This window comes from Jaminaea rosea (genome assembly GCF_003144245.1).
Source record: "Jaminaea rosea strain MCA 5214 unplaced genomic scaffold BDZ90scaffold_3, whole genome shotgun sequence".
In the NCBI taxonomy this organism is placed as follows: Eukaryota; Fungi; Basidiomycota; class Exobasidiomycetes; order Microstromatales; genus Jaminaea; species Jaminaea rosea.
The window spans coordinates 263348-289309 of NW_020289977.1; the positions used below are offsets into that span (position 1 = coordinate 263348).

Sequence of the window (25962 nt, forward strand, 5' to 3'; positions counted from 1 at the left end):
TTTCCAATCCTTGCCGGGCTAGAGGTACGGACCCCTCCAACCTTCCACTTGATCTTGCACGTCACTTCATCCTCCAAGCTAGCATCTCGCTGAGCTCTGGCGCGCCAACGCAATGCCTCTGGCTAGGCAGCAAGGACCGTTTGCGGTGGGAGCCATCGACCTCGAGGTTCCCGTGAGAGAGCCACGCTCCTTTGCGACGGACATTGTCGATCCCAGCCGTATCAATCGGCCATCAAGTAAGTCGCGCAAGTCGAGGACGACAGCCGGCGGCTCGTCGAAACGGGCGTCTTCCTCACCAGAGCGAGGTCAGCATGGCGATTCGCGTAGCGCAAGTGACGATGCGCCGAACGAGGGCAACGATGGTCTGCCTCAATGGTCACCTCTAGCACACGGCTCGAAGACATCAACGCTGCACCTGTCGACTGTTCTCTTCACAGTCTACTACCCCTGTGCAGGCGATGGAAAGGACCTAGACGACAACTATCGACGCACAGCATGGCTTGGTCGGCCGAAGCGCAAAGGCGTCAAGGCTCTCTTCTCCTATCTCTCGCAGTACGGCATCGCCGGACCCTTCGCAGCGGTGCCTGCCTCACCCGCGGTGGCTACCTTGCTTGCCGCAAAAATGTGCGTCTGGGCAGGACCGGCTCTTGCAGATCCTCAAGACCCGAGAGCTCGAGCACCACCGCCGCAGAATCGACCTACCGTTGGGCTATTCGGTCATGAGCCCGCCTCTTTCCCCGTCATCGTCTTCAGCCATGGCTTGGCGGGCTCACGGCTTGCCTACTCGCAGTACTGCAGCGAGCTGGCATCGCAGGGCATTGTTGTTGCTGCGATCGAGCACAGAGATGGATCCGGCATCGCATCGGTTGTACGGCCGCCCATCTATCCTCAACTGGCCCGTAAGGACCAGAGCGCCGAGAACGCGCAGCAGAGCAAGCATTCGAGCAAGCCTTGGAAACGCGGTCACCCAAAGGCGGCTGTGCCTTACTTTACATTCGAGGCAGTCGGACTCCGTAGCTTTCCTACGGACCCGAGCGAGCGGGAGGTTGGCATGAGGCAGGCTCAGCTGGCCATGCGCTGCGCCGAAATCGAGGAATGCCTTCACGTACTCAAGAGGATAGCAGAAGGCGATGGCGCTGCAGTCGCGAAGGAGAGCACTCGCTCATTGACGTCAAAATTAGGCGGGCGACCTCATACGAGAAAAGGTTTACCGGGCAGCCTGCTAGAAGACGAGTCCAACCTCAAATGCTGGGCAGGCAAAATTGACGTCGACTACCCAGCGCTAGCCGGTCACTCTTTCGGCGGAGCAACAGCGCTCGAACTGCTTCGAGGGCCAGACCCTCCGTTTCCCTTTGCGATGATCCTTGACCCCTGGGTTGAGCCGCTCATCATCGACGACTCTGAGCCACGGCCGCTTCGCGCGCCAGTCTATGTCATGAACAGCGAATCCTTCACTCTGTGGGGCTCGCACTTCGACAAAGTCAAACGTCTAGCCGGTGACGCACAGCATGCCAATCGCGAGAATCGTGGCTGGCTCATGACGCTTGCGGGCTCGGAGCACCTCAGCTTCAGTGACTATCCGCTACTGCTGCCAAGGATCTTCAGAACAACCATCTCGCCACGGAGCGCTATCGAGATCTACACTCGGGCAACTCTGGTGCAGGTTGGACTATTGAGGCAGCGATACAGAGAGAGGGCTGATCAGCCGGGCATCAAGTTCGGTGATAGCAGGGCGCTGGAAAAGGAGCAGAGCAAGGACGAGACGCTGGGTGTGCGGCAGGAAGGAAAAGGAGCGACGGGCAACGAACGAACGATGTCTCCCGAGCCCATTTGCAACGATGGGACACAAGACGCCACTCCTCCTCCAGCTGGTGAAGAAGGTGAAGACGGAGTCAACGAGTCAAGCTGGCAGCGCTTTGCTCGTGGCGAGCGGACGCATGCCGAGACTGAGATGGAGCAAGCCGTCGAATCGGGCCAAGACCCAATACGAGCGGTGGCGGACGATGGTGAGGACAAGTCTGTTCATCCCACCCGCGAGGCAGGGGACGATCATCCCGCTGCCAAAGCTAGACGGCAAGGCGAAGCCGTTGCTCACCACAGCAGCACTCACGAACACCTCAAAGGTGTCGTGGCCTTCCGCACCGACTCCGGCGGCATGGCAAGCAGGCCGCGCCGGACCGATGACTATAAGGATCTCGTCAAAGACCCGGCAAGGATCGAGGACGAGGAGCTCAAGCATGACCTAGACCACGATGTAGAGGTGGTTCATGCGAGCTTGAAGGACCTGAGCGAGTCGCAGAAGCATAAGAAGTATCGCACGCGGTCCCTTGCTGGGCTGATGTATCGATCCATGGGACTCAGGCCTTCGTTGAGTACGCCGGGCGCGGTCTTGATTCATGACTTGAGAAGGCAAGAAGGGAAGGCCAATGAGGAAGGGAACGAGGGAGACAGCGGAGCTTCGACGATGATATGAGGCGGGAACTGTGCATACAGTAGATGATACCGTGCCGACGTACTGCCGGCAATTTATTCTAGAGTAGACGCGTCAGAGGGGCCGAACGCCTGTCACTATATGCGCGGACATACCGGAGAGCGCTTGCGGATGTCGACAGAGATCTGTCACGCTGCTCATGCTACTCGTCAGGTGTCTACATGGCTTGGCATTTTCTGTGAGCAAGTCAAAGCATCATTACAAGCACTGCAGCGGAAGAAACCTAGCATTCTCGCTGCATCCGTCGCATCTCCTCACACCCCCGCCTACATAACCTTGACCAAGTTCATGATGCGCTGCTTCTTGGAGAGCTTCTCCTCGTCGTCGAGCACCTCATCCTCTTCCTCCTGGACGTCGCTGATCTCGCGGGCGCCCGTGGACAGGTCCATGTCCGTGGCAGACACGAAGCGAGTCTTCTTGACAATCTTCCATCCCAAGAACAAAATCGCAAACAAGGGCAAGCCGATGTAGTTAGTGATGAAACTCTTGTAGTCGAAGGTACCGATAAAGGCCGTGAAGCCCTTGAAGAAGATGACGAGGGAGATGACGAAGAGGCAGAAGTAGCCGAAGTAGGGCTGGAAGGGCGACGCGTAAGGGAGGGTCTTGCGGTCGATGCCTTGCGCCTTCATGCCTGCCATCATCCTGAGGTGAGAGACGAGGATGCCCACCCAAGCAAGGCCTCCGAAGATCTATACACGAGTGGGAGTAAGAGAAGTTCAGCAAGAGGGCGAAGTCGCAAGCGACGCGTCGCACTCACCGTCACGGACGACGTCAGATAGGTGAAGGCCTTGGGTCCACCAGAACCGACGTTAATGTACGCGAGGGCGATGAACAGAGAGCATGCGAGAATAGCAACGTAAGGAGTTCCGTGCTTGTCGCACTTGGTGAAGATGCGAGGGGCTTGGCCGGCGCGCGAGAGGCCGTAGAGCGTACGTGACGCGATGTACTGAGGACGCGGTGAGAACGTGGGATGCGTCAGCGACTTTCATTCAGTACCGTACGCAACCCTGAGAACACGACTTACCAAGTCGGAGTTGGCCGCAGAGAACGTGAAGATCTATGAGAACGGAGCGTAAGTTGTGGTCAGAAAGAGTCTCAAAGACCTCGAAGTAGCGGCCTGACTCACCAGGAAGCAAGCGTTGAGGAAACCTGGCAGAACAGGGATTCCTGCAGACTTGATGGCCACGACGAATGGCGAGGCGGCGGCTGTGCTCTTTCCCTTAGAAGCTCCAATGAGCAGCGGGTCATCGGCGGAGACGATGAGTCCGACGAGGAAGATCAGGAGGACGTAGAAGAAGAGGATGCGGTAGAGCAGGCTCTTGATGGCGCGCGGCATGGCCTTGCGCGGGTTCTTGGCCTCGCCAGCCGTGACACCAATGAGCTCAGATCCGATGTACGCGAAGAGAGCGATGGTGAACGCAGACCATGTCCCGATGAAGCGGCCAGTTGCTCCAGTCTTAAGGTATTCGTTGAAGGCCTGCCCGTTACCCCAGGCGGAGAAGCCACGGTAGCTGTTGTTGGGCCCGGCGCCGGCGCTGATGCAGATACACAGGATGATGAGGCCAACGAGAACGAGGATCTTCGCGAAGCTCATCCAATATTCTGCTATACCGAAGACGCGAACGCCGCCAAAGACGTTGAGCGAGATGATGGCTGCGCCGAAGATGGAGATCCAAATCGCTCCGCTGAGGTCTGGGCGCCAGAAGGTGATGAGGACGGCCGTCGCATTGAGCTGACTGGGCGGCAGGACGAGGTACTGCAGGCCGGCAAGAAGGAAAGCAGCAAAAGGCGCCAGAGACGCGCCACGCGGGCGTGCGTGCGGCGGAGAGAGTCGTAGAGGAGGTAGGAGGCGGTGAGGGAGGCAGGAAGGGGTGGGGGGAAAAGCCAAAAGGTCAGCACATGGGCCTCCCTCTGAACCTTCATGTTAACTCGCCTTAAATAAGTAGTTGAAACCAACGGCAAACCCAAAGGAGTTGTCTACGAACTGGGAAGCGTGCCCAGCGAATCCGCGCTTCAAAGGCATGTAGGCGCTGCGGCGGGGAGGGCCTAGAGGTCAGCGGACGCGTTTCCGCGGCGCAGGCGACCGAGCGGCCGACAAAACTCACGTCATCTCGCCCAGAGCGGTCAGGACACCATAGCAGACGACCCCCAAGACGATATAAGCAATGAGGAGTCCTCCAGGTCCGGCCTGATGAAGGGCTGAACCGCTACTGATAATGAGACCCGTGCCGACGGCGCCGCCGATGGCAATCATGGTGATCTGTCGGCTAGACAGGGCACGGTGAAGCTCTCCTTCGCCGTGACCATCGACGCCGTCTTGCTGCTTGGAGAGAGCGCCAACGCTTGGCTGCTGCTGAAGGTCCTTGAAGTCATCGGAGGGAGCCTTCTCCGCGACGATGTCGTGCTCGTTGTGGCTCTGCATGGCGGCGGTTGTAGAATAGGTGGGATCACCTGTTGAGGACTAGGGAGCGGCTGTTGGAGGATGTGTTCCTCGAGTAGATGATAGGTACAGCTCAGTGAATGACAGCGACGTGTCGTCGAGCTGGGAGGGCACGTAGCGCGCGTTTGCGGTAGCTAACGGATACGGTGACGGCGGTCCGAGCGCGTTGCTATATTGCGCGGCGAGAGATGGCGAGTTCTTACGAATGAGCGGGTCGACAACGACAATGGAAGAAAGGAAAGAAGCCTGGACGGTGACAAAGAGGAGCAACAGCGGCTTTGCAATCTTTTCGTTCGGCCTGACCCCCTTCGTTATCAATGAATCCCTCTTTGCGCTCGGACTCTAGCGGCTCAGACGTCTCGCTCGTACGTCTCGCTTTCGCGACGGTGGCACAGCCTGTGCGCAAAGCCTCCGCGCTCTCGTGCCTGCACTAGCCTTGCTGATGCTGATGCTGCTGGGTCTGCTGATCGTCTCGCAGCCACCCCGCCAAAAACCAGAGCCAAGACTTTCTCTCGCATGTCAAAGCGCCCCGCAACCTGAGCTTCCCACCCTCTCGGGGCGTGCCTGAAGCAGCGCAAAAAAGTAGCAATATGCCTCCCCTCCTCAGATTGGCTTTTTTTTCTCCTCTCTTCTTGTCGCAGCCAAGCAGGCACGCCTGCATCGGTCAAGGACGCTGCAGTACGGACGAGCGGTGCGTGAACGCAAACGGCGCTTTTCGCCGATAAGAGGCGAAGATGCAGCGAGGCACGCCACGCCACGCTGCGTTCTGCTCCGTCAATTCGGTCCTCTGTCGGCGCAGCCAGCCTCTCGGAGTCTATGGGACGGTAGGGAAGGAAGATCTCATCCTCGGAAATCGAGATGCGAAAAGAGGACGCTCGACATGACGCTCAGGAGGCTTGGCTACTTGGCCACCGAGGTGAGGGACCTTGGAAGATGGTGACCGAGGGCCAACTGCTTGTCAAACGCGTGAGCCAGCGAAGATATCAGCGTTTCGTTCAAGCGCACGCACAAGCTTCTTGTTGATGGTGGGGTATTGCATACAATGCGGGGAAGATAGCAGGTGCGGCGCTGTAGCTGCGTAGTACAAGAAAGACAGAGCCCAACGAAATAATGTGGTGCGGCCCGACCGAGGATCTTCCTCTGCGGGTGTTGTCAAAGGGCAGCAGCCCAACAAAAAAAAAGGCAAATGCCTGTACGATATGCGAGCTCCTTTCCCCCGACCTGGTGCACACAACTGCGTCCCTGCATGAGGCCCCGCTCTGGACCCGATCAGGGAGCCGTCAATGCTTTGCTCCTCGCCTGATGATCAAGGAGGAAGCTCGGCCCGCGATTGCGGGCCTCCTCCTCACTTTTGCGGGCCACACCATTGCGATGAGTCCCTTGGCTCGTACGGGCTCTTCGACCGATACCATCCGAAGCGTTCCTCGCTTCAATGATGGTTTGTCGCGACAGACAACCGCCGCTTGAGGAAAGGCTTCATGGCCAAAGGTCCATGGCTAGACGTGCGCGTTGCCATTGAGCAATGACCGGGCCCTGCTCATTACGCCACCCTTTCCACATAATTTGCAGGAAAGACGCCCGTTTTGCCGGTCGCGTCCACCCCTTCACACCAACCCGATCCAAAGTCAAAGCCGACGTCCGTCAATCCGATCTCCTCTCCCTCGTTGAGGGTGAGCTCGTTTGACTCTTGCGCTTCGTAGTCGTAGAGGGCCCGCACCTTTCCATGGCTGTCCTCGCCACCACTCGTGGCGACTTGATCGCCCGAGGCGTCCATCTCTTCGACGTAATTCGCAGGTACGAGGCCCTGCTTGCCTGAAGAAGAGGAGGAGGCTTTAAGCCAGCCGCTGCTACCGTCATCGTCTCCGACCACCCTTAGGACGTCCCCTTCCACGATGCTCAGCTCGTCGGGTGAGGAAGCGTCGTAGTCGTACAGGGCACGGACGCGCCGTCCGCCGGCAGTAGTAGATGCTGGAGCGGCAGCTGTGGGCGCGCTTGCTCCAGCCGCTTCGAGGATGCGACGCTGCGATGCTGTCATAGCGGAGGCGCTGCCATTGGATGCTGATGAGGCGGACGCCATAGGGGGCAGAGTCCTCCGAGCAGGCGCGGCAGTCTTTGCCACGGGCGCTGATGCCGTGTCCGTGCTACTGTTAAGCGACGACCGCGTCGAGGTGGTCGTTCTAGCCGTATCCGTCCTGCTCAACCCGCCTGCCGCACCCTGCGGTACACCAGAAGTCCTCCTGCTACTCCTCACACTGACACTGCGATCAAGCGTGGGCATCTTGTCTCCCCTCTCCGCCACCGCGGCCCTACATTCCGGTGCCACCTTCGGCTCGCACTTTGTGTGACATACGAACCCACAAGGTTGGCAGCTGAGCCCAGATAGCCCAAAGACCTTGGCGCCGCAAAGGCCGCAGGTGGCAGGCAGGGCGAACTTGGTGGCCTTGAATCTGTGAGGACGCACGTCGCCTACCGAACCGATAGCAGAGGAGATGGTCCCCGCTTCTGCCTCGAGGATGGAGAGCTGCGCCTCCACTAAGAGGGAGTTGCGCACGCTCTCGAGCAGATTGTCTGTGACCTCCTCCGGGTCTCCTAGCTTTGGATCCTTCAAGTAGGCGTCACGTAGCCTCTCCAGACCTTGGATCTCCTTGGCCTTCGAGTTGACGAGGGGGATGTCTTCGCTCATCCTCTGACGCTTGCGGATCAACATGTTGGAGAGGAAAGTCTTTGCTGCGTGAGATTCGTCCACCACCATCTCCGGCGTATCAAAGAAGCCCACGCATGGCTCGAAGCCCAGGTCTGCAGGCTCGTCGTATCGCCTGCTGTTGAACTCGACGAAGAGGGATTGGTCTTGCCCTTCTACGTCGCATTGCGCTGCGTCAGATTCAAGGCGACGATGCTTAGCGGCGATGGCTTCGAGGTGGTCGGCTGAGATTGCAGAGGCGCGCTGTAGGTGGGCGATTAGACGGCGATCCACGAGCGTCCAAAGGGACTGAAGGTCGTCCTGAAGTCGGGGGAGATCTTCACGGTAGAAGCGGGCTTTTGCTTGGTTAGACGCGGAGATGGCTACGAGGTAGACGTTCTGTGTGCGCAGTAGGTGTGATTCCATGAGCGCGAGCATGATCCCTCTTCTCGTTGCCTCTCACGCACCTTTGCATTCCACATCTCAGCCTGCGCCTCCTGATAGCCCTTTGTAGCCTTATCGGCATGCTTGCCCTCGGCCTCGGCCTTCTCCTTCTTCTGTCTCATCCCATCAGCCTCCAGGCAATGCTCGTCATACTTGGCCTTGACCTTGGTCCTCTCCGCATAAACTTTTTCCCTCTCGCTGACCACCTTCTCATAAAAGGCATTGTGCTTCTTTCTCATCTCTTCGCTCCGTTTGCCTCCAGCATTGATCTCCGCACCTACCTTGTCCAGCGCATCACCCAATCCTGCGTGGTCTCCTGCCGCAGACTCCGACGTGCTGACGAGGGAGGCGACGTAGCGTTGCAAAGTGGAGCGATTGGCCACTTCGATGCTCCATGCTTTACTTGGGTCGTTGCCTACCGTGCAGTCTTGCATGCGCTTTTGACGTCGTTCACCAAGCTTGCGGGTCAGGGCCTGCAGCTTAGAGGCGTACTCGCGCTCTAGGGCGGCTCGCTCTGCTAGGTAAGCGGCAGCATCGTGAGCGAGGCCTATATGCGCTGAGACTGAGGTGGTGATGACGGCGAATTGGTCCTGAGAGAGTAGACGAGTCGAGTGGGCATCAGCATGTGTAGGCAGGGGCAACAAGGGCGAAGAGGGACCACTTACCGGCAGCTCGTCGCCGAAGCTGACCGTGGAAGACGATTCAGCTGCCATGTCGAGTGCAGCGCCTTAATTGGCGGACCTAGTGTGAGATGGAGGTTTGCGAGGAGGAAGGTGATAGGTACGAACGGCAGATGCGGTGCACTGTCGGACGACGCCAGCCGCGGCTTCCGGCAGTTTTGGTCTGGTTGCCGCGCATGGGCCACCACATCGCTGCGAAGATGCCGACTCGAAGCCACATCCCAGTCAAAACGCGATCAATGACAGTGGTATTAGCATGACAGGCAGAGCACGAGCAGGACCCATACATTCACATCATCAATGAACCCAACTCTGCGCATTAAGCACCTCCCGGCCTCCCGCCTCTCGTTCCTGGCATCATGCCCTTCGCCCAATCATCGAAAACCTGCCCGGACTGCAGACGCTGCTGCGCCATAGCATCTCGTGCAGCGTACGGATCAACCGGTTGCTGACCATAGTACTGAGCTTGCTGATGCTGCTGTTGCTGTTGCTGAAAGAATGGGTTGGACGGCGAAGGAGGCGCAGCATAGCCTCCTGGATAGCCAGTCATCATGGCTTGCTGATGCTGGCCGCCCATCATCATCTGCTGCTGAGGTTGCTGCATCTGACCGCCGAACGCCATGTTCCCCAGCCCTGAGGCGTCCATTCCTGCAAAATTTCCTCCGTAACCCCCGCCTCCGTATCCCCCGCCGAAGCCAGTCTGCATAGCGCCCATCTGCTGGAAGGGCTGCTGCTGCTGCTGCTGCTGCTGCATGTGTGCCCATGGGTTTCCCATGCCCATCATCGCTGCCTGCTGTTGCTGCTGATATTGAGCTTGTCCGAACGCCATCCCGCCAAGCTGCTGTGCTTGCTGCTCCTGCGGCTTCGTCAGGCTAAGCAGGTCATCGAAGACGCTACTTCTTCCTTCGAATGGGGCATTTGGGGACACTGGAGTAGCAGAGGAAGAGGCGGCGCCATACTGATTGCCGTTGGCTGTATGTGCGATCCCCTGCGCAGACGAAGCCCGCGGTGGAAGATTGACTGGCGTGGTCGGATATAAGGATGAGGAGGCAGACGTCGAAGCCGAAAGAGCGCAGGCAGGCTGTGCTGCAGCAGCGGCAGCTGTAGAGATGGAGATGGCCGGAGGCTTGGCCTTTGAGCTCTCCCTCGCCTCGTCGGGAAGGGCCGGTAGGGGCGAAGCAGCCCGCTTTGCCTCTCGCCATGTACTGGGAACAATGGGCGCCGTCCGCGATCGGGCGATGCCATCAGCCGGGGAGAGGGAGGAAGAGGATGAAGAGCTGCGGGGCATGGTAGGTCGACCCGCCTGCTGCTGTTGCTGGTGCTGCTGAGAAGGGTGACGTGGGGAAGCGGGAGGCATAGGCGATTGACTCCTTCTGAGGTCGTCAGGTCCCTTGACGGGCACTGGAGGTGGCAGCTTGCCGATGAATCTCCTGCGTTGGTACTTGTCCCTGACGAACCTCTCTAGTTCGGAATCCCTCTCAGTCTCCTCTGCATTCGTTGGTGGCCTATTCCTCTTTTCATCTGGATTGTAATAGGCATTGCTCTTGACATTGCCCATCTCCCTCATCCTCTCGACCTGCTCCTTGTTCCACTCGTCGAGCGTCAATGACTTGATCTTGGAAACGTGGGTCCCCATCTTTCGATGAATGCCTGCACAGCTCATGCAGACGAAGATGCCGAGATTGTGTGAAGCCCATCGTGGGTTACGGGCTTTGCAGTCTGCACAGAAGTCGTTGCCCGGCTGTTTTGCCAGCTCGAGGACTTGTCGCTGGTAGCGTTGCGAAGCCGCTTTTGCGTTCATCGTGAATGATGGACGGGGGGTAGGGTGATCGTGTGATGATGCGAAGCGAATAGGAGTTGAAAGGCGAGGAGCAATCGAGGCCGCCACTTGGTTTGGAGTCGAGTCGGCCGGCGGACAACGACGACGGACAGAGAGTGGCCAAGACGCAGTCCAAGCAAGACGCGCAGTGCAGCCTGCGATGCGACGAGCATTCATTCTGTTCCACAAGTCCACCAAAGTCACCACCAGCATGACGACGTCGACCAAGGCCTCGAGCTCCAGCACCTCCTCGCGGCCATCGACCTCGTCATCGGCACTTCCTGGTCCCCTCTGCCTCGTCCAACCTCAACTGGCGCACCTCATCTCCCTCTATCCCTTCACATCTGTTCCCTCGAATACTCTTCCTCTCCTCTCCGAGATCACCCACCACTACCTCCAGCTCATCACTCGCCTGGCAGCTCACAATGCACGACATGCTGGAAGAACACATCTCGTCGTATGGGACATCATGGCCGCCTTGGCCGAGGTCGGGTCGAGGGGCGTCGACGATCTCATGGCCGGGTGGATGGCTCCACCTGCTGAGAGCGAGGCGGCCGTTGTCAGAAAAGATTGGCAGGAGAGAATTGAGCAAGGGTGGAGGGATGAGGAGGCAAAGAGGCAGTACGAAGCTAGAAAAGCGGCAATTCGGCAAAGAACGAGCCATGGACGGAGTGAGGCTGAGCCCATTGCTGAGATGAGATATCTTCATCTGGCGCAGGAAGAGGCTGAGCTTTACGAGGAGTTCAGGCTGATAGAGGAGGAGAGATTGCCCAAGAAGCAGCGAGTCGAGGACGAAGACGAAGAGGAAATCGGCAGCCTCCCTGCTTCTCCCAGAAGCATTAACGGAGACAGCGTGGCTGGCCCTACACATCCCGGAGACGATCAAGGAGACCAGCCGGCGTACATCCCATGGTATCTGCCGCCGCTGCCTTCGAAGACGCCCGATGCCCGTTCGCAAGAGCAAGTCAAGGAGGAGCATGCGGAGGTCATCCAGTCCGAGGCTATGTCCATCGATGAGGGTGCACCTACTGCTGGCGCTGCCTCTGGCGAAAATGCCGAAGTCAGCGCGACGACGGCTCCTCAGGCTACATCAGCACCAGCAGCTAGACCAAACGAAGAGCAGGCCGACGCTTCCTCTTCGTATTTCACACCACCGGTCCCCTACGCATCATCCTCTCTGTATGCCAACGCAAGCGGCGCAGCCCTCGATGGAGAACCTGTTGACGGTAGCACGGCTGCACAGCCGACCATCGACATAGAGACTGCAGCCTCCTCCTTGCCTTCCTTGGAACTCGACAATGCCGGCCCATCCTCCCAGCGCAGCTCCACCTCCTCTCTGCTCACCGCTCTCACCTCCCTCGCCCAGTCAGGGGAAAGCCCGGCTCTCCTTCCCAAGCCGTCGGCCACATCTGCCAACAAGACACGACGACGCCTGGCCTCTCTCATCTCTCAACCAAATCGATACGAGCCGAACGACGTCCTCTACTCTTCTCTCCCCTCCCGACCTTCATGCATGCCATTCCTCCCCTCGCCCTCTCACCTGGTCACATTGCCAGAGAGCGGGACAGGAGCACCGCGCTTCACCCCTACGAGGCCTAGGGGCAGGCCACTGAGCTTAGGCAGTGTAGGAGGGGAGTTGGGTGGCGCGAGTCACCCGGCGCTGGGGTACAGGCAGCCTAGAATGGCGGCCGAAGTGGCGCGATACCTGCTGGCGGGGGCGCCAGCTGTACCGCAGAGACCTGAGGGCGGAAGTAGCGGAGGGGAAGGGGCAGCACCTGCGGCTGTAGGCGCGGATGGCTTGCCCCTCTCCACTGCCCCGTCGACCAATCCAGACGGAGAATCAACCCTCAACCCCTCGACCCTCTATCGTTCCCTTCATGTATACGACCCTGCGCCCTTGCGTGACTCCGCGCATGTAGAGCGGGTCTTCCGTGGTAAGACCACCAGAGGGGATGCGGCGAATGGTACAGGGGCAGAGGGGTGGTTGAAGGGGGCGCACGATGCGCTGAAAGTAGCGACGGGGGTTGCTGGTGCGGGAGGAGGGGACGGACAAGTGGGCGCGCCCAAGAAGGGAGGGCCGGCTGGTACCGTCGTGTATACGTGGGACTGGTTGGGACGCGAGCCTGCGGATGGGACGCTGTTGCCGGCAAAGGAGGGTGCTGGGAACGGGGATCAGACCAGTGCGCGATCTACTGCTGTCGGACGATGAAGCCGAAGCACAATTCATCCAGTCTTTCAGCCGCCAAAGAAAAGAAGGACACGTGATGACCATGGTATTGATTTGTGACTCGTCCACACTTTATCCACCCTACGCCGTCAAAGGCTTCCTCGCCCACAGCAGATAGTTACATCCTTGGCCCCACCCACTCCTCTGCATCCATCCAGCGCGGTCCAGTACCCTCCAATCCGCAATGAGCGGGTCGTAGACGATGCCTCGGGTCTCAAGGCGCAGCCGTTTCGATACAGGAAGGTCAGCCGTGGCGTGTAGAGACGGCTTCGAGGCCGATGGTGAGGGGGAAGCCTTCTCGCCGGACTGAACCCAGCCCAGCTTCTCTTCGATGAATCCTTCCAGCTCTTCCGGCCTCACAAACTTCCCCCAGTCATGCGTCCCTGGGCTCACCAGGCGACTCAGCTTCTCCGCCACCCCAATCGTCAACACCCAGCTAAGCACGTTCCTGTTGATCGTGCTGAGTAGCAAATGTCCACCGGGCTTCAGTAGCGCGTCCAGCGAGCGCAGGAAGGCGGCAGGGTTGCTGACATGTTCGAGGACTTCGACCGAGGCGACTACGTCGTACTGCTCCTGGTGTTGAGGGAGGAGGGATTCGGCTGTTGTGTGGGTATATGTCAGATTTGGGGACTGGGAGAGAGAAGGATCCCTGGAGGCGTGGGCAAGGGCAATGCCGATGTTGGTGGATGTGGCGTCTATCCCGTGGACGTTGGCGCCTAGTCGGGCCAGGGACTGGTGAGGGCCAAGGGAAAAAGGTCAGTCTTGATCTGCCCGTCATTCATCATCATGCTATCTCTTGCGCCTCATCGGCTCACCTCACTCAACAAGCCACCACCGCACCCCACGTCGAGTACCTTCTTTCCCCTCAACCACGCACTGCTCCACCTTTGTTCCTCCTCCGGTCTCATCATCTCCTCTCCTCTGTCACTACGCTGCGCCCTCTCCCATCCTTCTACCTCCAATACCTTCTCCTTGAGAAATTGGACGCGCCCCTTGTTCATCTTGTGGAGGAGGCCGAGCTCCCCATGTGGGTCCCACCAAGTTGAAGAGAGGCGAGTGAAGTGGGCTATCTCCGAGGGGTCGAGGGATGTTTGCTGAGCACCTGGTGACGATGATGGTCCCGCTATCTGGGAACTTGAAGAGAAATGACGCGCGGTAGGGCTAATGAGGGGTAGGCCATCGCAGACACGAGTGCTGTGTCAGCATAAGGAGCGATCCGCAAAAGCATACGAGGCACTCACGGCGCCCTTGATGAGCTTGGTAATGCGTTCTTTCCAGCCTGCCGTGCTGCTCGGCGAGTGCTTGCGACGACAGCGCAGCTCATCTTGGCGACGGACGAGGAAGAGGCACCAACGATGGCGGGTGGCATTGAATGAAGAAGGAAGGAAAGGAAGCTAAGGAGTACAGGGACGGAAGGCGGTGCTCAACTACGGTAGGAGAATGCTACAAGGACGGAAAGGTAATCTGTGTTGAGCAACGGATTGAGGGCGAGAACGGGATCAGCTTCGAGCTCCTCATCAATCGTGGTGGCTTGAATGGTATCAGGGGTCGCATAGCGTAGTTGTTGTTGTTGTTTGAAACGACCCAGCGTTAAGGGTTGTCGACATCGTGTGTCCGACTGGTGCCAGCTAGGGGTTCATCACATAGATAGCCTGCTCTCGAAATGATGCTCACCTGCTGGAATGGTACGAGGGCGATGGCTGGAATGTTACGAGGACGATGGCTTGGAGAAGGAATGGCAAGCAAGGATCAACGGTGGAAAAGAGGAAGCCAAGGTGAGAAAGTCTCAACGGGCTCTTCTTTTCTCGTCTGGCTCGACCCTTCGCGCGCTTCGCCTGCTGTGGCCTGTGCTCGAGGGAGACCGAATCCGAGGCCGCCCGGACAGACGACGTCGACAGCAGCTCCACCAGCCATTCCTAACAACACCACATCCTCACATCTTGCATCCGCAATGGCAGCACTCCCTCCTTCGTCGTCGGCTGACAAGGGTCCGTCAGAGGACATGATCGCGAGGAAGGTCAGTGCTGCTAGAAGCTGAGGTCCGGGGCCCTGCGTATATGCAGGCAGGTCGCTCACTTCTTCCTGTCCTCCCACGCTCAAAACAGACGGACCTCTGCATTTCCAACGCCATCGTCAAGACTGGTATCGGCTTCGGTACCGGTGTTGTGCTCAGTGTGCTCCTCTTTCGCCGTAAGTAGGCGCATCACAATCTCACATGCTCCAGCATTCGCAGCTAAGTAACGTCCCCGTCTCGCCCTCCTCTCCCCTCTCTCGCTCCTCGCTCTTAGGCCGCGCCTTCCCCGTCTGGCTCGGCACAGGATTCGGTATGGGCTCAGCCTACACCGATTGCGAGCGCTCCTTCAACCCCTACTCTGCCCCCGGTCTCCGCATCCTCCCCCCTTCAGCCAAGTCCGCCTCTGAAGCACCGCGATCCACCCTCGAGATGCTCAGCCAGAAGACGGGCGAGGCATTTGGTACCGCAAAGGAGAAGGTAGCTGAGGAGACTAAGGATGCGAGAAAGGAGGTCAAGAAGATGGAGGGAAAGGTTGAGCAGAAGGTTGGAGAAGTCAAGGAGGAGGTCAAGAGTAAGGTCAGGCAGGTTTAAAACCGCTTCCAGGTTGAGGGACGGGATGAGAGGTGTAACTCTGCAATTATACACAATGAGCTCCTCGCTGTCGCTGTCCTCTACCACAGTCTTCGCTTGCTTTGTCTGAGGGTCTCGTCTGCCGCAGTTGACTGATCATGATGAAGTCTTCCGCTTTGCGTGAATGAAGACCGTCAGGCTCGACCTCGCGTCGCAGCTTCTTCTTCTCTTCCTTGCCTCCCTCCGCTATCCGCAAAAGACATCAACCATCGCCTCAAGCCCCCATCAAGCGATCAGATCGGTTTCGAAAAAGGGTTTGCAAGGCATGGCAACGAAAGCAGCAGATCAACCCCAACATGCTGTCAACGAATATCAGGACTGCATTCTCTGTCGGCTCACGGGGACTGTGGTGATGTCAATGCTGAGCCTGGGAGCCTTCAAGGAAGCATGGCGACTGCATCGCGAGGCCGGCACAGGTAACCGCATGTCTTCGGCCTCAGCTCAGGCTCAGACGGCCGAGGTGATGAAGGGTGCAGCAGCCACCGTCTCCCGCCTTGTCAAGGCGATGGCCGTCTTCCCTCCGAGCGCAGGGTCAGATACTCCGGCCGCAGCTTCGCGACGAGCGCCATTGTCTCCTGCACCTGCCCCCTCATCTCCTGGCGGCAGCACTGCTGCTGCGCCCTCTTTGAAAAGGCCAGTTGGCCATCCAACAGGCCGTGTAGCCTTTCTCGCTCTGGCTGGCGTTGGCTTCGCCGGCGCCGCGATCTGGCGAGCGGTAATGCCTGCGAACAAGCCCATTCAGCCTGTCGCCACGAGAGAAGCAAATGGAGACAAGCAACAACAATCGTTTGCAGCATGAGTAGCGGTGGCTATTACATATACAGTCCGAGAGTCAACCCATCACGGTCGTCTACCCCATCGTCGCTTAGTAAGGAAACGCCCCTGAAATCCTTTGCGGATCAAAGTCCCACATCTCCAGGCCTTTGGGCACCTGGTCTATCCTTCTGCCATTGAGCCACTTCAACGAGGGACAGCAGGTCTCAAGAAAGGCGACAAAGGAAGGCGCCGTGTTTTGTTGTGGAAAGGGGTCGACTACGAGCCATTCGAGGCGCGAGAAGATCGTAGCACGATCGTGCGGAGGCTGCGACGTGGGAGCTGCAAGGGTTGCCTCACTCTCATCAATGGTGATATCCTCGTCGTCTCCAACGTCATCGTCGCCGCCGCCGCCGCTGCTGTCGCCCAGGCGCCTTGGGGCTTGACTGATCTCGCCTTGGCCATCCTCGCCGTATCTGTCGAAGTCATCACCCGTGACCAGGTCACGCCAGAGTCGGTCGAAGTTGCCGAAGCTCCCTGCACGAGCGACGATAGAGTTTGTTCAGCCTGGAAGTCTGCGCGATGCCATATACGTCGACCTCACTCACCACTGACGTCCAGGATCAATCTCAAGCCCCGCAATGACCTCGCGGCGCTCCTCAGCCCTTGGACCAATGGCCACTCCGGCGTGACGGGATAAACATCCATCCACTCCAATCTGCTCAGCACACCACGCCGTATCAGATCCCAATCATGCAAGAGGGAAGTCTTGCTGGACGACAAGGAGATAGACCGCAATGGCCGATGCAGGGAGATCAGGAGCCCAGGGAGATGGGGCGGGAGCAGGTGGCTGTCGAAGGAGGTGAGGTGCAGATGCTGTAGGGAACGGAGGCGCGACATTTCGGAGTGAAGGGACCAGAAGACTTTGCAGTTTATGGAGACGGAGTGCAGACCGCGTGGAAGAGGAGGCCGTGAAGGGGAGCGGCGTTGTAAGGCGCTCATCTGCTGCTGGTGGTTCGCACAGGGGCGTGGTGGTCGGCTGTTGCGTTGCTGTCCAGCGCTGGCCAAGCTGAGCGACTCGAAAGTCATGTCATCCACCTCAATGTCGCCTACCTTACTTGCCCCATCACTGCTCGTCGTATCACTGTTGCTGCTTCCACGGCTGCCACTCCGTCTCCTGGCCGTGCGTATCCTCGGGTGATCTGGATTGTAGAACATCCCCTCGCCTCTACCACTGTTCGCGAGTGCGCGAATCTGATCCCTGTCCAACGTCCGGCACTTGCGCTGCTGTAGCTCAGCCTCTAATCCTAGCATCTTCTCCCCTTCACCCAGTAACTTCCATATGGCAGGAGAAGGGAGCATCTCGGCATCCCATACCAAGGTGTGCAGGCCACCCGTACTTGCGTTCAGTCCCGAGCGCAGAAGATGGCGGAGGATCTCTTGGTCGAACGAGAGGTAGCGATCCGGCATCTCGATACGGAGCACACGGACAAGTGGCAGGGGGTAGAGGAGCCTGTCTACATCGCTAAAGGAGGAGGCAAGTCGTTGGTAGTAGTCCACCACCAGGCTACGCAGCTTCCCCAACCTATCGCTGCGGTTGATCAAGACTTGCTGCCAGACCAAAGGGGCAAGGAGACGACGCAGTGAGAGGGAAAGCGAGGAGAGATGCAGGACAGCCAGGTAGGAGGGGCGATCAATGTTGTAGCCTGGGGGAAGCAGGGCCGAGTGGGAGGAGATGGCGGTCGGTGACGGTATTGAAGATGATGAAGACGCGACGGGAACGTCGTGGGACGATGCGAAAGGTAGAGCATGAGGTAGGGGCTCGACGAGGTATTGGGCGATCTGTAGAATGAGCTCGAGCGGGAGGCGCGACCTTGCAGGCATCGTAGACGAGGCCGTTGGTGATTCGCTCCTTGATGTTGAGCCGCCCTTTGGACTTGCTTCTTCCTCAGAAGCCGCTTTTGCCCTCCTCGGACCATCGGCAAGCCATGCTGCAAGATCGCGTCCATCAGGAACGTAAGCTCCCATGGCCGGGTATCTCGGTGGTCTTGATGATGGTGTTGATGATAGTTGATCGTACACATCTGATAAGGCGGGGCGGCTCATCTTGGACACCTGCACCTCCCTTTGCGGGGGCAAGGGATGCACCGGCGTTGGCGGACGGGCGATGAGGAGCACGCAGCAGCTGTCGTCCGACTAGGTTGGAGGACGGAGAGGTGTTGCGTCGCTGCGTCGCTGCGTCGGCATCTCATGCGCCACGCCACGCCAACGGCGACGCCATACCGTGCACAGATCATCGTCTTTTGTGCGACTCTCGGCCGCTTTGTTCTCGCAGCCCAAGGGATTGCTCCGACGACGACTGGCGGCATCAGGCACCAAGAGTGGTAGGGAACTGGTCAGTGACTCAACTTGACGAGGATGTTGAGCCCCACAACATGCCATACATTCGACCTCAAAGCTCTTCACAGCCACCAAAGTGTTGGTACTTGCTTGCGGGCGGGGAAGGCAGGGAGCCAGCCGCCCGGCCAATCAGTGCCAGGGTCCAGGGCTCTCTGTGCTTCGCAGCGCCGCCTCGCGCCGTGGCTGGCCCGAGCCCCGCACAAGCGTCATCGCGCTTTTTGGAATTGCTCGGCGTACTCGAGTTTTAATTGACCGACCACAAAGTGGCTCGCTTTCGCTAGGGTCTGAAATCACATCGACTCGTACCATCATCGTCTTCTCTACTCCGTGCTCTCTCGCTTTTCTGCATGCCCATTCGCCCACCATGAGCGTGGGCAAGGAGCACAAGCACAGCGACTTCTACAGCACCGAGAATCCCATACCGAATATCCAGCGCTTCGTCAAGAAGGGGCTCTCGACGCTGGTTGCCAAGAGGGCTGCCGGAGGTAGCTCGGAGGAGTCTGAGAGCGATGAGGATGACGAAGATGAGGATGACAGGCAGCTGCCTGATGGTGGAACAGCAGGAGAGGCATCGTCCTCTGGGTCGCTGAGAAGTGGAGGGAAGCTGAGCAAGGTGCTTCACCCGAACAGAGAGAGGAGGATGCGACAGCAGGACGAAGCATCTTCGCAACGGAGCAAGACAGACGACAGGGACACTGGGCATGACGACGAGGACGAGGATGAGGAAGCGAAGGAGGAAGAGGAGAAGGCGCCAGAGGAGCGCGCCCAGGAGAAAGCATCAGGCAAGTACCGCAAGCAAAAGCGCGGCAAGGCCACAAATGTCTATGATCCAATTACGGAGCAGGAAGTGAGTGGCGTGACAAGACGCATATTCGAGTCTACGATAGCTGATGTTGTGGCCTCAGATCAAGGTCCGAGACGTGCGCAAACGTGACTATCGGACGGCCATGGACCGCGAAGAGGCGCGAAGACACGGCAGAGACATGTACAGCGAAGATTCGCAACGCCCAGTCAATCTCGCAAAGGGCGTCTTCCCTCCTGAACAGCCTTTACCAGAGCTCAGGGATGTCCATCCCTGGCTGCTGCCACTCTGGCTAACCTGGTCGCTCAGCTTCATCATCTGGTCTCGATCATCCACTGCTATCGCCTTTGCTCTAGTCAACGCCTGGCTAGGTTGGTGGGCATTCCGGCATATCAAGCTCGGAGTGGACGAGAAGAGGTGGGAGCGGGAGAGTGCAAGAGGCAAGTCAGCGAACATCGCCTCCTTGAATAGCTACGATCAGTCGACCAAGGGCCAGACAGGCGGAGTCGCAGGATCACAGAGCAACATGGAGGGGGCCGAGTGGCTAAATAGCATGCTGCAGAGCATGTGGGAAGTCATTGACCCGGCGCTCTTTGAGGCTGCGGCTGGCACGCTGGAGGACGTCATGCAGGCGTCGGCTCCTTCCTTCATCCACATGATTAAGGTCGCTGATCTCGCTCACGGTCTGACGCCGCTTCGAGTTGCTGGAGTCAAGGCAGAGTACGTAAACCCCTCGAAAGACGGTGATGGCGGCGGCAGCGGCGATGACGGTGGCGAGGCAGACGATGCAGGTGAGCCGCTCAACATTTAAGCCATCCCTCTCGACAAGCGCACTATGCTGATCGTCCACCCGCTTTCGTAGGCAAGGTGATCAACCTGCAAATGTCCGTTGTGTACTCAGCCGCCAGAACTGGAGCAGCCATGACCACGCGCAGCCGCAATGCTCGGCTCGTCATCTATTTCTACCTCGGTCTACGCAAATTCGTCTCCATACCGCTGCCAGTCTGGGTAGAGATCAAAGGGTTTGTAGGAACAGTGCGAGCAAGGCTTCAACTTAGCCCGGAGGCGCCATTCATCAAAAATGTCACCGTCACCTTCCTCGGCCTGCCCCGCGTGCGCGTCGAGGTGGTCCCGTTGAAGGTCAACCTCGCCGACATCCCGCTGCTGAGCGGGTTTGTCCAGTCGTCCATCGATGCTGCGTTGGCAGAATACTGCGCACCGTCGAGCTTGACGCTGGACGTTGGCGAGATCCTCATGGGCGACAATATCAAGCGAGAGGTGAATGCGCTCGGCGTGCTAGCGGTCTGGATTCATCGCGCCTACGACTTGGAGAAGCAGGATCGTCGAGGCTCCTCAGACCCGTACGTCACCGTCAGCTACAGCCGACTGGGGAAAGTTCTCTATGCTACGCGCGTAGCGCTGAACGACCTCAATCCGCGCTGGGAGGAGTGTCACATCCTCTTGGTCACGGCAGAGGCGGTCCGAGCGAAAGAGAAGATCTCTCTGGCCCTCTACGATAGCGACCTGCTTACCGCTGACGACATCCTGGGGAGGGTCGAGTTCGACATCGCCCCCTTGATCAGACGGCCAGGTCATCGCTTCCATCGTAGCGACGCTTTGATGGGACTGCGTAATGATCACACGAAGAAGGGGCAGGTGGAAACGACGGTGGCATTCTATAAGAAATCGTCGAATCGCGTCGAAAGGCAAAGAATGGAGCAGGGGAAGAAGCATGGACAGGATGCAACGAAGGAGCGGGGAAACGACATGCAGATGAAAGGCAGCAACAGCAGCAGCACAAGCGATGGTGAAAGTGCCGTTGCAAACGCTGGCAAGAAAGCCTCAAGCTCACCAGAGGGCCACAAAGACAGCAACGGTGATGGCGACCCGTTCGAGAATCTCGACGAGAAGACCAGCACGAGAGACTTGCTCAAGATGTTGGACGCTGCTGAAAGCTCGAGGCAGACGCGCAACCAGCAATCCTCGTGAGTATGCGCGACTTGTCGATCAAAGACGTCTGTACTGACGAACGCACGCCTGGCTTGCAGCGTTCAATTTTCGCCCCCGCATCCGGACGTGCCAAGCGGCATCCTCTCGATCCAAGTGCACAACATCGAAGACCTCGGATTCCGCAATGCCGGCGCCCAAAAGGGAAAGAGCAATGCTCGAGGCGGCCAGGCAGGCAGCGCGGCGCAGCAAGTGGACGACGTCGAAGACGAGCAAGAGGAGTCGGCCGACACGCCCAGCTCCTACGTCTCCATCATTCTCAACGACGCCACCATCATGCGATCCCGCGTCAAGGCATTGACGCGCAACCCTTTCTTCAATGTTGGGACCGAACGATTTCTCAGAGACTGGCGCCGTGCGTACGTCATGGTCGTCGTACGGGATCGCCGCCTACGCGAGGAGGACGCCCTACTGGGTGTGGTACCGATCAAACTCTCGACTCTCTTTTCGGAACACGGCACCAGCCAAGTCACACAGCACTTCCCTCTTGCTGGCGGTCTCGGATACGGTCGCGTGCGCATTTCGGTGCTCTTCAGGCCTGTAGAGGGGATGCAACTCGACAAGAGCAAGCTGGGCTTCGACATAGGGACTATGCGAGTGCACAGTAGTCCGAGAGCTATTGAGCTCAAAGACCCGAGCCTGCTGAAGCTCTGCTCATTGAGAATGCGAACTCTTGCGGGGCAGGTGAAGCTGACGAGCCGACATCAGCGCACAGTGGACAATGGAGATCTGGAATGGAGGGTGAAGCCTGAGGACTTGTGGTTGCGGGTACCGGCCAGGAGACGCTACAGTGCGCCCTTTCTTCTGGAGTTCAGAAGGCCGAACGCGGTAGGTAAAAAGTCGCTCGTTGCTGCGAGCATCATCTGGCTTCAAGACGTCGAGGACGATGCGAGATGGGAGGCAAGGCTGCCGATTTACAAGGGCGAGTGAGTGCGGCGACGATGGCTCCAAGAAGCACCTTCTCTCTCCTCTCGCGCTCACCGCTTGACACCCGCGCACCGCCCAGCCCTGATCTCCACCGCTTCCTTCAGAACTACCACGACTGGCGCAACGAATCCGAAGCCTGCTCGCTCGGCGTGACCCGCGTCGGCACTTTAGTCGTGGATCTGCAATTCAAGTCTGGCATCGGCCTCGCCCACGCCAGGCTTGACACCAACCCGGACAGCAGAGCGGTGATGCAGGCCTGGGAGGCATGCGTTGCTGCTGGGTTGAGGAGCGAGAATGGAGACTTTGTACGTGATAATGAGGAGGATAGCGAGGTTGTCGGAGACGAAGCGAGGGAAAGTCAGGCGACTGAAGAGAGTGAGGGAGAGTCAGACGATGAGGATGGTACACGAACTACTGCGCAGCGCAACTCCCCTCAAGGACATGATGCGGATAGGCAAGGTCAGGACGTCGACTCTGATGACATCGACGACAGCCGTGATTCAGAGGACATTGACTCGCGCTGCAAGGGCGCAGACCCCGCTTCAAAGGCACCCCTGTCCAGCAGACTCCGCGAATGGCGCGCCGAGTGGCGGGAGCTGGACCGACAACACCGCGGCCTGCGAGCACACAAGACGGTCCGCAGCCTAGACTGGGCGGCTGGCGGGGTGAAGAGGGCAGGAAGCAAGATGAAGCAGGGCCTGAGCGTGCAGGACAGGGCTGCGCAGCCAATAGACTCGGAGCTCTAATTCAGACAAATGTAGCATTACCAGCGCTGAGATTACCATCGTGCTCACCGCAACTCCCCAAACTTGGTAACGGGGGACCGCTTCGACCCTATCTCCCAGTCACGCTGCTCCCTTTCCACCTGCTGCTGCTGCGCTTGCCTGCAACCGTAGTGCAGCACCTCTCCCCTGCTCGTGACCGCAATGACGCTGACACCTAGTCTCTTCCCACAGACGGGGCATGTCCTGCCTTGCGTGACCTTTACCCGTCTGCCTCGCAGCACGGCCAGCCCTTCGTCGAGCTGGCTGTCCCTCTCCTTGCATACCGACGAGAGGATTGAGCTGTCGAACTTGCGGCGGTGCGAGGCTTGCAAGCCCTTGACGAGAAAAGCACGCAGCGAGGAGAGCGGGACAAGGGGTGGAAGCAGGTCCAGCACGGCCGAGAGATCCATGGAGGCAGCGTGCACAGATAGCAGGCGCAAAGCAGCGTCGAGGTCGCTGAGGTGTAGTGAACCCTCCCCATCCTCTGCCTGCTGCTTCGTCCCCGTTCGCAAGTAAAGCGTGAACAGCAGCAAGAAGATATTCTTCTCTTCACCGCTCGCTCCCGACTCACTGCGCCTCGCGTACACGTCCGCGCAGTACGCTTCTGCCTTCTGCCTACCTTCTTCCCCTCCTATCCGCTCCACCAGGATGCTCAAAGCCCCCTGATGTCTTCCCATCTTACCAAGTAGGACGGCACGCACTTCCCATAGCCCCTCAGAGGGCAGCTGCGTCAACACCCTCTCGGGACGGTACTGCTGCGACTGACTCAAGAAGGTCAAGAGCCGCAGGCCATGATCCGACTCGCCTGGGTGATTGCGTACTCTGCGCAGATAGATGTGCGCAAGACGCTCGTGCAGTTCTGGATCTCCATCCCCCACCTGATGGATGATATGCTCGAGATACTCAGCGCACATATCCTCGTCGATGGACCAGAGTAGCTCCACCACCTCCAGCCGGGGCAGCTGCGACACCTTGCCCGTATCGGCCGTAAATATCTCCATTCCCCTTTGCCTATCTTCCGCCAGCACCCACTTGGCATTCTCCAGTATTACGCCGATGTGCTCCGGTCCAAGGGATTGCAAGTAGCGTATAGTCGGCCCGACCTTCTCCTCCTCATCGTCTTCCTCGTCCGCGAATTTCTTCAGCAGTTTCAGTGCACGATCATGCATATCCTTGCCGCCGTAGAGGTGAATCAATTCGGAGAACTTGCCCTTTGCCTCGAGGATCTCCTCTACCTCGCTCACCTCGCACCAGTTCTGGATGCGACAAAGTGGTCCAACGAGGGAGGGCTTGGTCTCAAGGAAAGTCTTGAAGAGGGACGTGTCCACCACGCGAGCGAGGGCTGTCACGTCCTGCAGAGACATGGACGGTAAGGGGACGGAGGGGAGAGAAAGCATAGCTTCGTGTGGGGTAGGGGTAACAGGCAGCCTGTCTTCCAGGATGGGCTTGAAGATGCGGCGCCGATCTGCCAAGAAGCGACCTAGGGCTTCGAGGGCGGGCCGCGAGGTGAGGATCTGTGGGTCGAAGCCGTCGCGCTCGGAGGAACGGGTAGGACTTGTGGTGGCGCTTCTCAATGAAGCAGCATCAGTGCCTGCTGTGGTGGCTTTGGCCAGCAATCGCGATGGACGCTCGCTGGTCGCAGCCTTGGCTGGACTGCCGGATCCCATCGGTGTACCGCTGAGGATGCTTTCTGGCTTCGGGCTTGTTGATGGCGGTACAGCTGCGTCGATGGTACTGACCGGCCTGCTCACCCGGCCAAAGAGACTCGTCAAACGAGAGCGATCTCGCGGAATAGCATCAACAGCAGCTGGTGCGATGGAAGACGATGTCGAACCTCTTCTTGACGGCATCTCTGGTCGATGCGGCGGCGGTTGCGCAGCCTCCACCCCATCTAGGCTGAAACCCTCCTTCTCAAGCCCTTCGCCCCACACCTTGATCCAGTCGCTTGGCAGCGCCGTCAGGCCCTGCCCCGCAATACTTTCTGGGAAAATGCTCAGTACCTTCGCCGGGTTCAGGTCAAGCTCAATCCATTGCTCTACGGCAGCCTCAAAGCCGACTTGGGCAGCGTGCATCTGCTTCCGCTCTGCGGCCTGGCAGGCAGCGAGGAAGCGGTCGAGGGAGTGGAGGGCGAGGAGCGGTGGGACTAGCGCTGAGCGAGCGGATGAGGCACCGTCTTCTCCTTCGATCTCACTGATGAGCGAGCTTCGGGCTAGCTCTACGGCTTCCTCCCACTTGCGGGCGCGGATCATCTCGCGCAGTCGTGAGCGCCACGGTCGCGGAGTCATGCGGTAGATGCGTGCCGACTCGCTTGTTGACGCTGGCGTGACGACCGCGTACAAAGATGTTGTTGAAGCAAGAGATGGCGCGAGGAGGGACGTGATAGTGTATTGTGAAGACGTCGGTGTTGCCTCTGCTGCGAGCGGCAGACTGGCGGACTGAACGGTGTCGAGCGTCGAAGTAGCTCGCACTTGGAGGTTTGGTCTGGCCTGAGCGTTGCCGTGAGCCGGTATTGCGGCAAAGAGATGACCAGAGGAGAGAATGCCAACGTCTTCAACAGCCGCAGGCCACTCGATACCTCTTCTTCTCGTCGGGTTGCCTGTGCTGAAGGACAAGAATACGCCCGTGTTGTCTCGAACGACTACCACTTCGCTCTCGCTGTTCGGATCGCCATCACTTTCAGCTTTTAATCTCGGCATGGCTCTTACCATTGGCAACTTCCTCCGCGTGCCTAAGCCGATGTAGCCGCCCAGTCCGCCAAAGATGCCTCCAGCTGCTGCAGCCCCGATTGGCAGACCTGCCTTTGCGCTGTACGTTGCGTCCGATATTGCGCCTGGCTTGCCACCGTTCGCAGACACTTTTGAGGCCGCATCCAGACTCGAAGGCC

General features: G+C 58.7%; 12 protein-coding genes across 12 annotated transcripts; 6 read left to right on the plus strand and 6 right to left on the minus strand.

The window, feature by feature from the left end:
- Positions 1–112: 112 nt before the first annotated feature.
- Positions 113–1717, plus strand: BDZ90DRAFT_211047 (hypothetical protein; the record flags this gene model as incomplete). Its single annotated transcript, XM_025504092.1, has 1 exon — positions 113–1717. A coding segment is annotated over one exon (1605 nt), but the record flags the coding sequence as incomplete, so codon positions are not given.
- Positions 1718–2632: 915 nt separating this feature from the next.
- Positions 2633–5202, minus strand: BDZ90DRAFT_230806 (putative DIP5-glutamate and aspartate permease). The gene is made up of 6 exons (XM_025505613.1): positions 4597–5202; positions 4425–4521; positions 3618–4247; positions 3516–3548; positions 3249–3437; positions 2633–3180 (listed from the first exon to the last, which is right to left on the minus strand). Exons 1-6 carry the CDS (start codon positions 4911–4913, stop codon positions 2758–2760), a joined length of 1689 nt encoding a protein of 562 aa, XP_025363411.1. The 5' UTR covers positions 4914–5202; the 3' UTR covers positions 2633–2757.
- A 754-nt stretch (positions 5203–5956) lies between these two features.
- On the plus strand, positions 5957–6434 carry BDZ90DRAFT_131274 (hypothetical protein). The gene has a single exon (XM_025503379.1). The coding sequence runs from the start codon at positions 6042–6044 to the stop codon at positions 6396–6398; it is 357 nt and encodes a 118-aa protein (XP_025363412.1). The 5' UTR covers positions 5957–6041; the 3' UTR covers positions 6399–6434.
- A 37-nt stretch (positions 6435–6471) lies between these two features.
- Positions 6472–8768, minus strand: BDZ90DRAFT_258877 (hypothetical protein; the record flags this gene model as incomplete). The annotated part of the gene is made up of 3 exons (XM_025508117.1): positions 6472–8010; positions 8079–8645; positions 8721–8768. The coding sequence occupies 3 exons, from the start codon at positions 8766–8768 to the stop codon at positions 6472–6474; spliced, it is 2154 nt and encodes a 717-aa protein (XP_025363413.1).
- Positions 8769–10272: 1504 nt separating this feature from the next.
- Positions 10273–10536, minus strand: BDZ90DRAFT_217890 (Arf GTPase activating protein; the record flags this gene model as incomplete). Its single annotated transcript, XM_025504338.1, has 1 exon — positions 10273–10536. A coding segment is annotated over one exon (264 nt), but the record flags the coding sequence as incomplete, so codon positions are not given.
- Positions 10537–10714: 178 nt separating this feature from the next.
- Positions 10715–12802, plus strand: BDZ90DRAFT_270128 (hypothetical protein; the record flags this gene model as incomplete). Its single annotated transcript, XM_025508745.1, has 1 exon — positions 10715–12802. The coding sequence occupies one exon, from the start codon at positions 10715–10717 to the stop codon at positions 12761–12763; it is 2049 nt and encodes a 682-aa protein (XP_025363415.1). The 3' UTR covers positions 12764–12802.
- Positions 12803–12812: 10 nt separating this feature from the next.
- Positions 12813–14524, minus strand: BDZ90DRAFT_230810 (ubiquinone biosynthesis O-methyltransferase). The gene is made up of 4 exons (XM_025505614.1): positions 14456–14524; positions 14023–14245; positions 13597–13942; positions 12813–13513 (listed from the first exon to the last, which is right to left on the minus strand). Exons 2-4 carry the CDS (start codon positions 14148–14150, stop codon positions 12863–12865), a joined length of 1125 nt encoding a protein of 374 aa, XP_025363416.1. The 5' UTR covers positions 14151–14245; positions 14456–14524; the 3' UTR covers positions 12813–12862.
- Positions 14525–14744: 220 nt separating this feature from the next.
- On the plus strand, positions 14745–15405 carry BDZ90DRAFT_230812 (DUF543-domain-containing protein). Its single transcript, XM_025505615.1, has 3 exons — positions 14745–14798; positions 14887–14971; positions 15070–15405. Exons 1-3 carry the CDS (start codon positions 14784–14786, stop codon positions 15384–15386), a joined length of 417 nt encoding a protein of 138 aa, XP_025363417.1. The 5' UTR covers positions 14745–14783; the 3' UTR covers positions 15387–15405.
- Positions 15406–15690: 285 nt separating this feature from the next.
- Positions 15691–16224, plus strand: BDZ90DRAFT_258882 (hypothetical protein; the record flags this gene model as incomplete). The annotated part of the gene is made up of 1 exon (XM_025508118.1): positions 15691–16224. One exon carries the CDS (start codon positions 15691–15693, stop codon positions 16222–16224), a length of 534 nt encoding a protein of 177 aa, XP_025363418.1.
- A 66-nt stretch (positions 16225–16290) lies between these two features.
- On the minus strand, positions 16291–18206 carry BDZ90DRAFT_258883 (hypothetical protein; the record flags this gene model as incomplete). The annotated part of the gene is made up of 2 exons (XM_025508119.1): positions 16291–16715; positions 16787–18206. The coding sequence occupies 2 exons, from the start codon at positions 18204–18206 to the stop codon at positions 16291–16293; spliced, it is 1845 nt and encodes a 614-aa protein (XP_025363419.1).
- Positions 18207–18825: 619 nt separating this feature from the next.
- Positions 18826–23060, plus strand: BDZ90DRAFT_278222 (hypothetical protein; the record flags this gene model as incomplete). The annotated part of the gene is made up of 5 exons (XM_025509072.1): positions 18826–19425; positions 19484–20171; positions 20243–21365; positions 21429–22313; positions 22394–23060. Exons 1-5 carry the CDS (start codon positions 18943–18945, stop codon positions 23058–23060), a joined length of 3846 nt encoding a protein of 1281 aa, XP_025363420.1. The 5' UTR covers positions 18826–18942.
- On the minus strand, positions 23057–25150 carry BDZ90DRAFT_249986 (hypothetical protein; the record flags this gene model as incomplete). Its single annotated transcript, XM_025507676.1, has 2 exons — positions 23057–24672; positions 24982–25150. The coding sequence occupies 2 exons, from the start codon at positions 25148–25150 to the stop codon at positions 23105–23107; spliced, it is 1737 nt and encodes a 578-aa protein (XP_025363421.1). The 3' UTR covers positions 23057–23104.
- Positions 25151–25962: the final 812 nt, after the last annotated feature.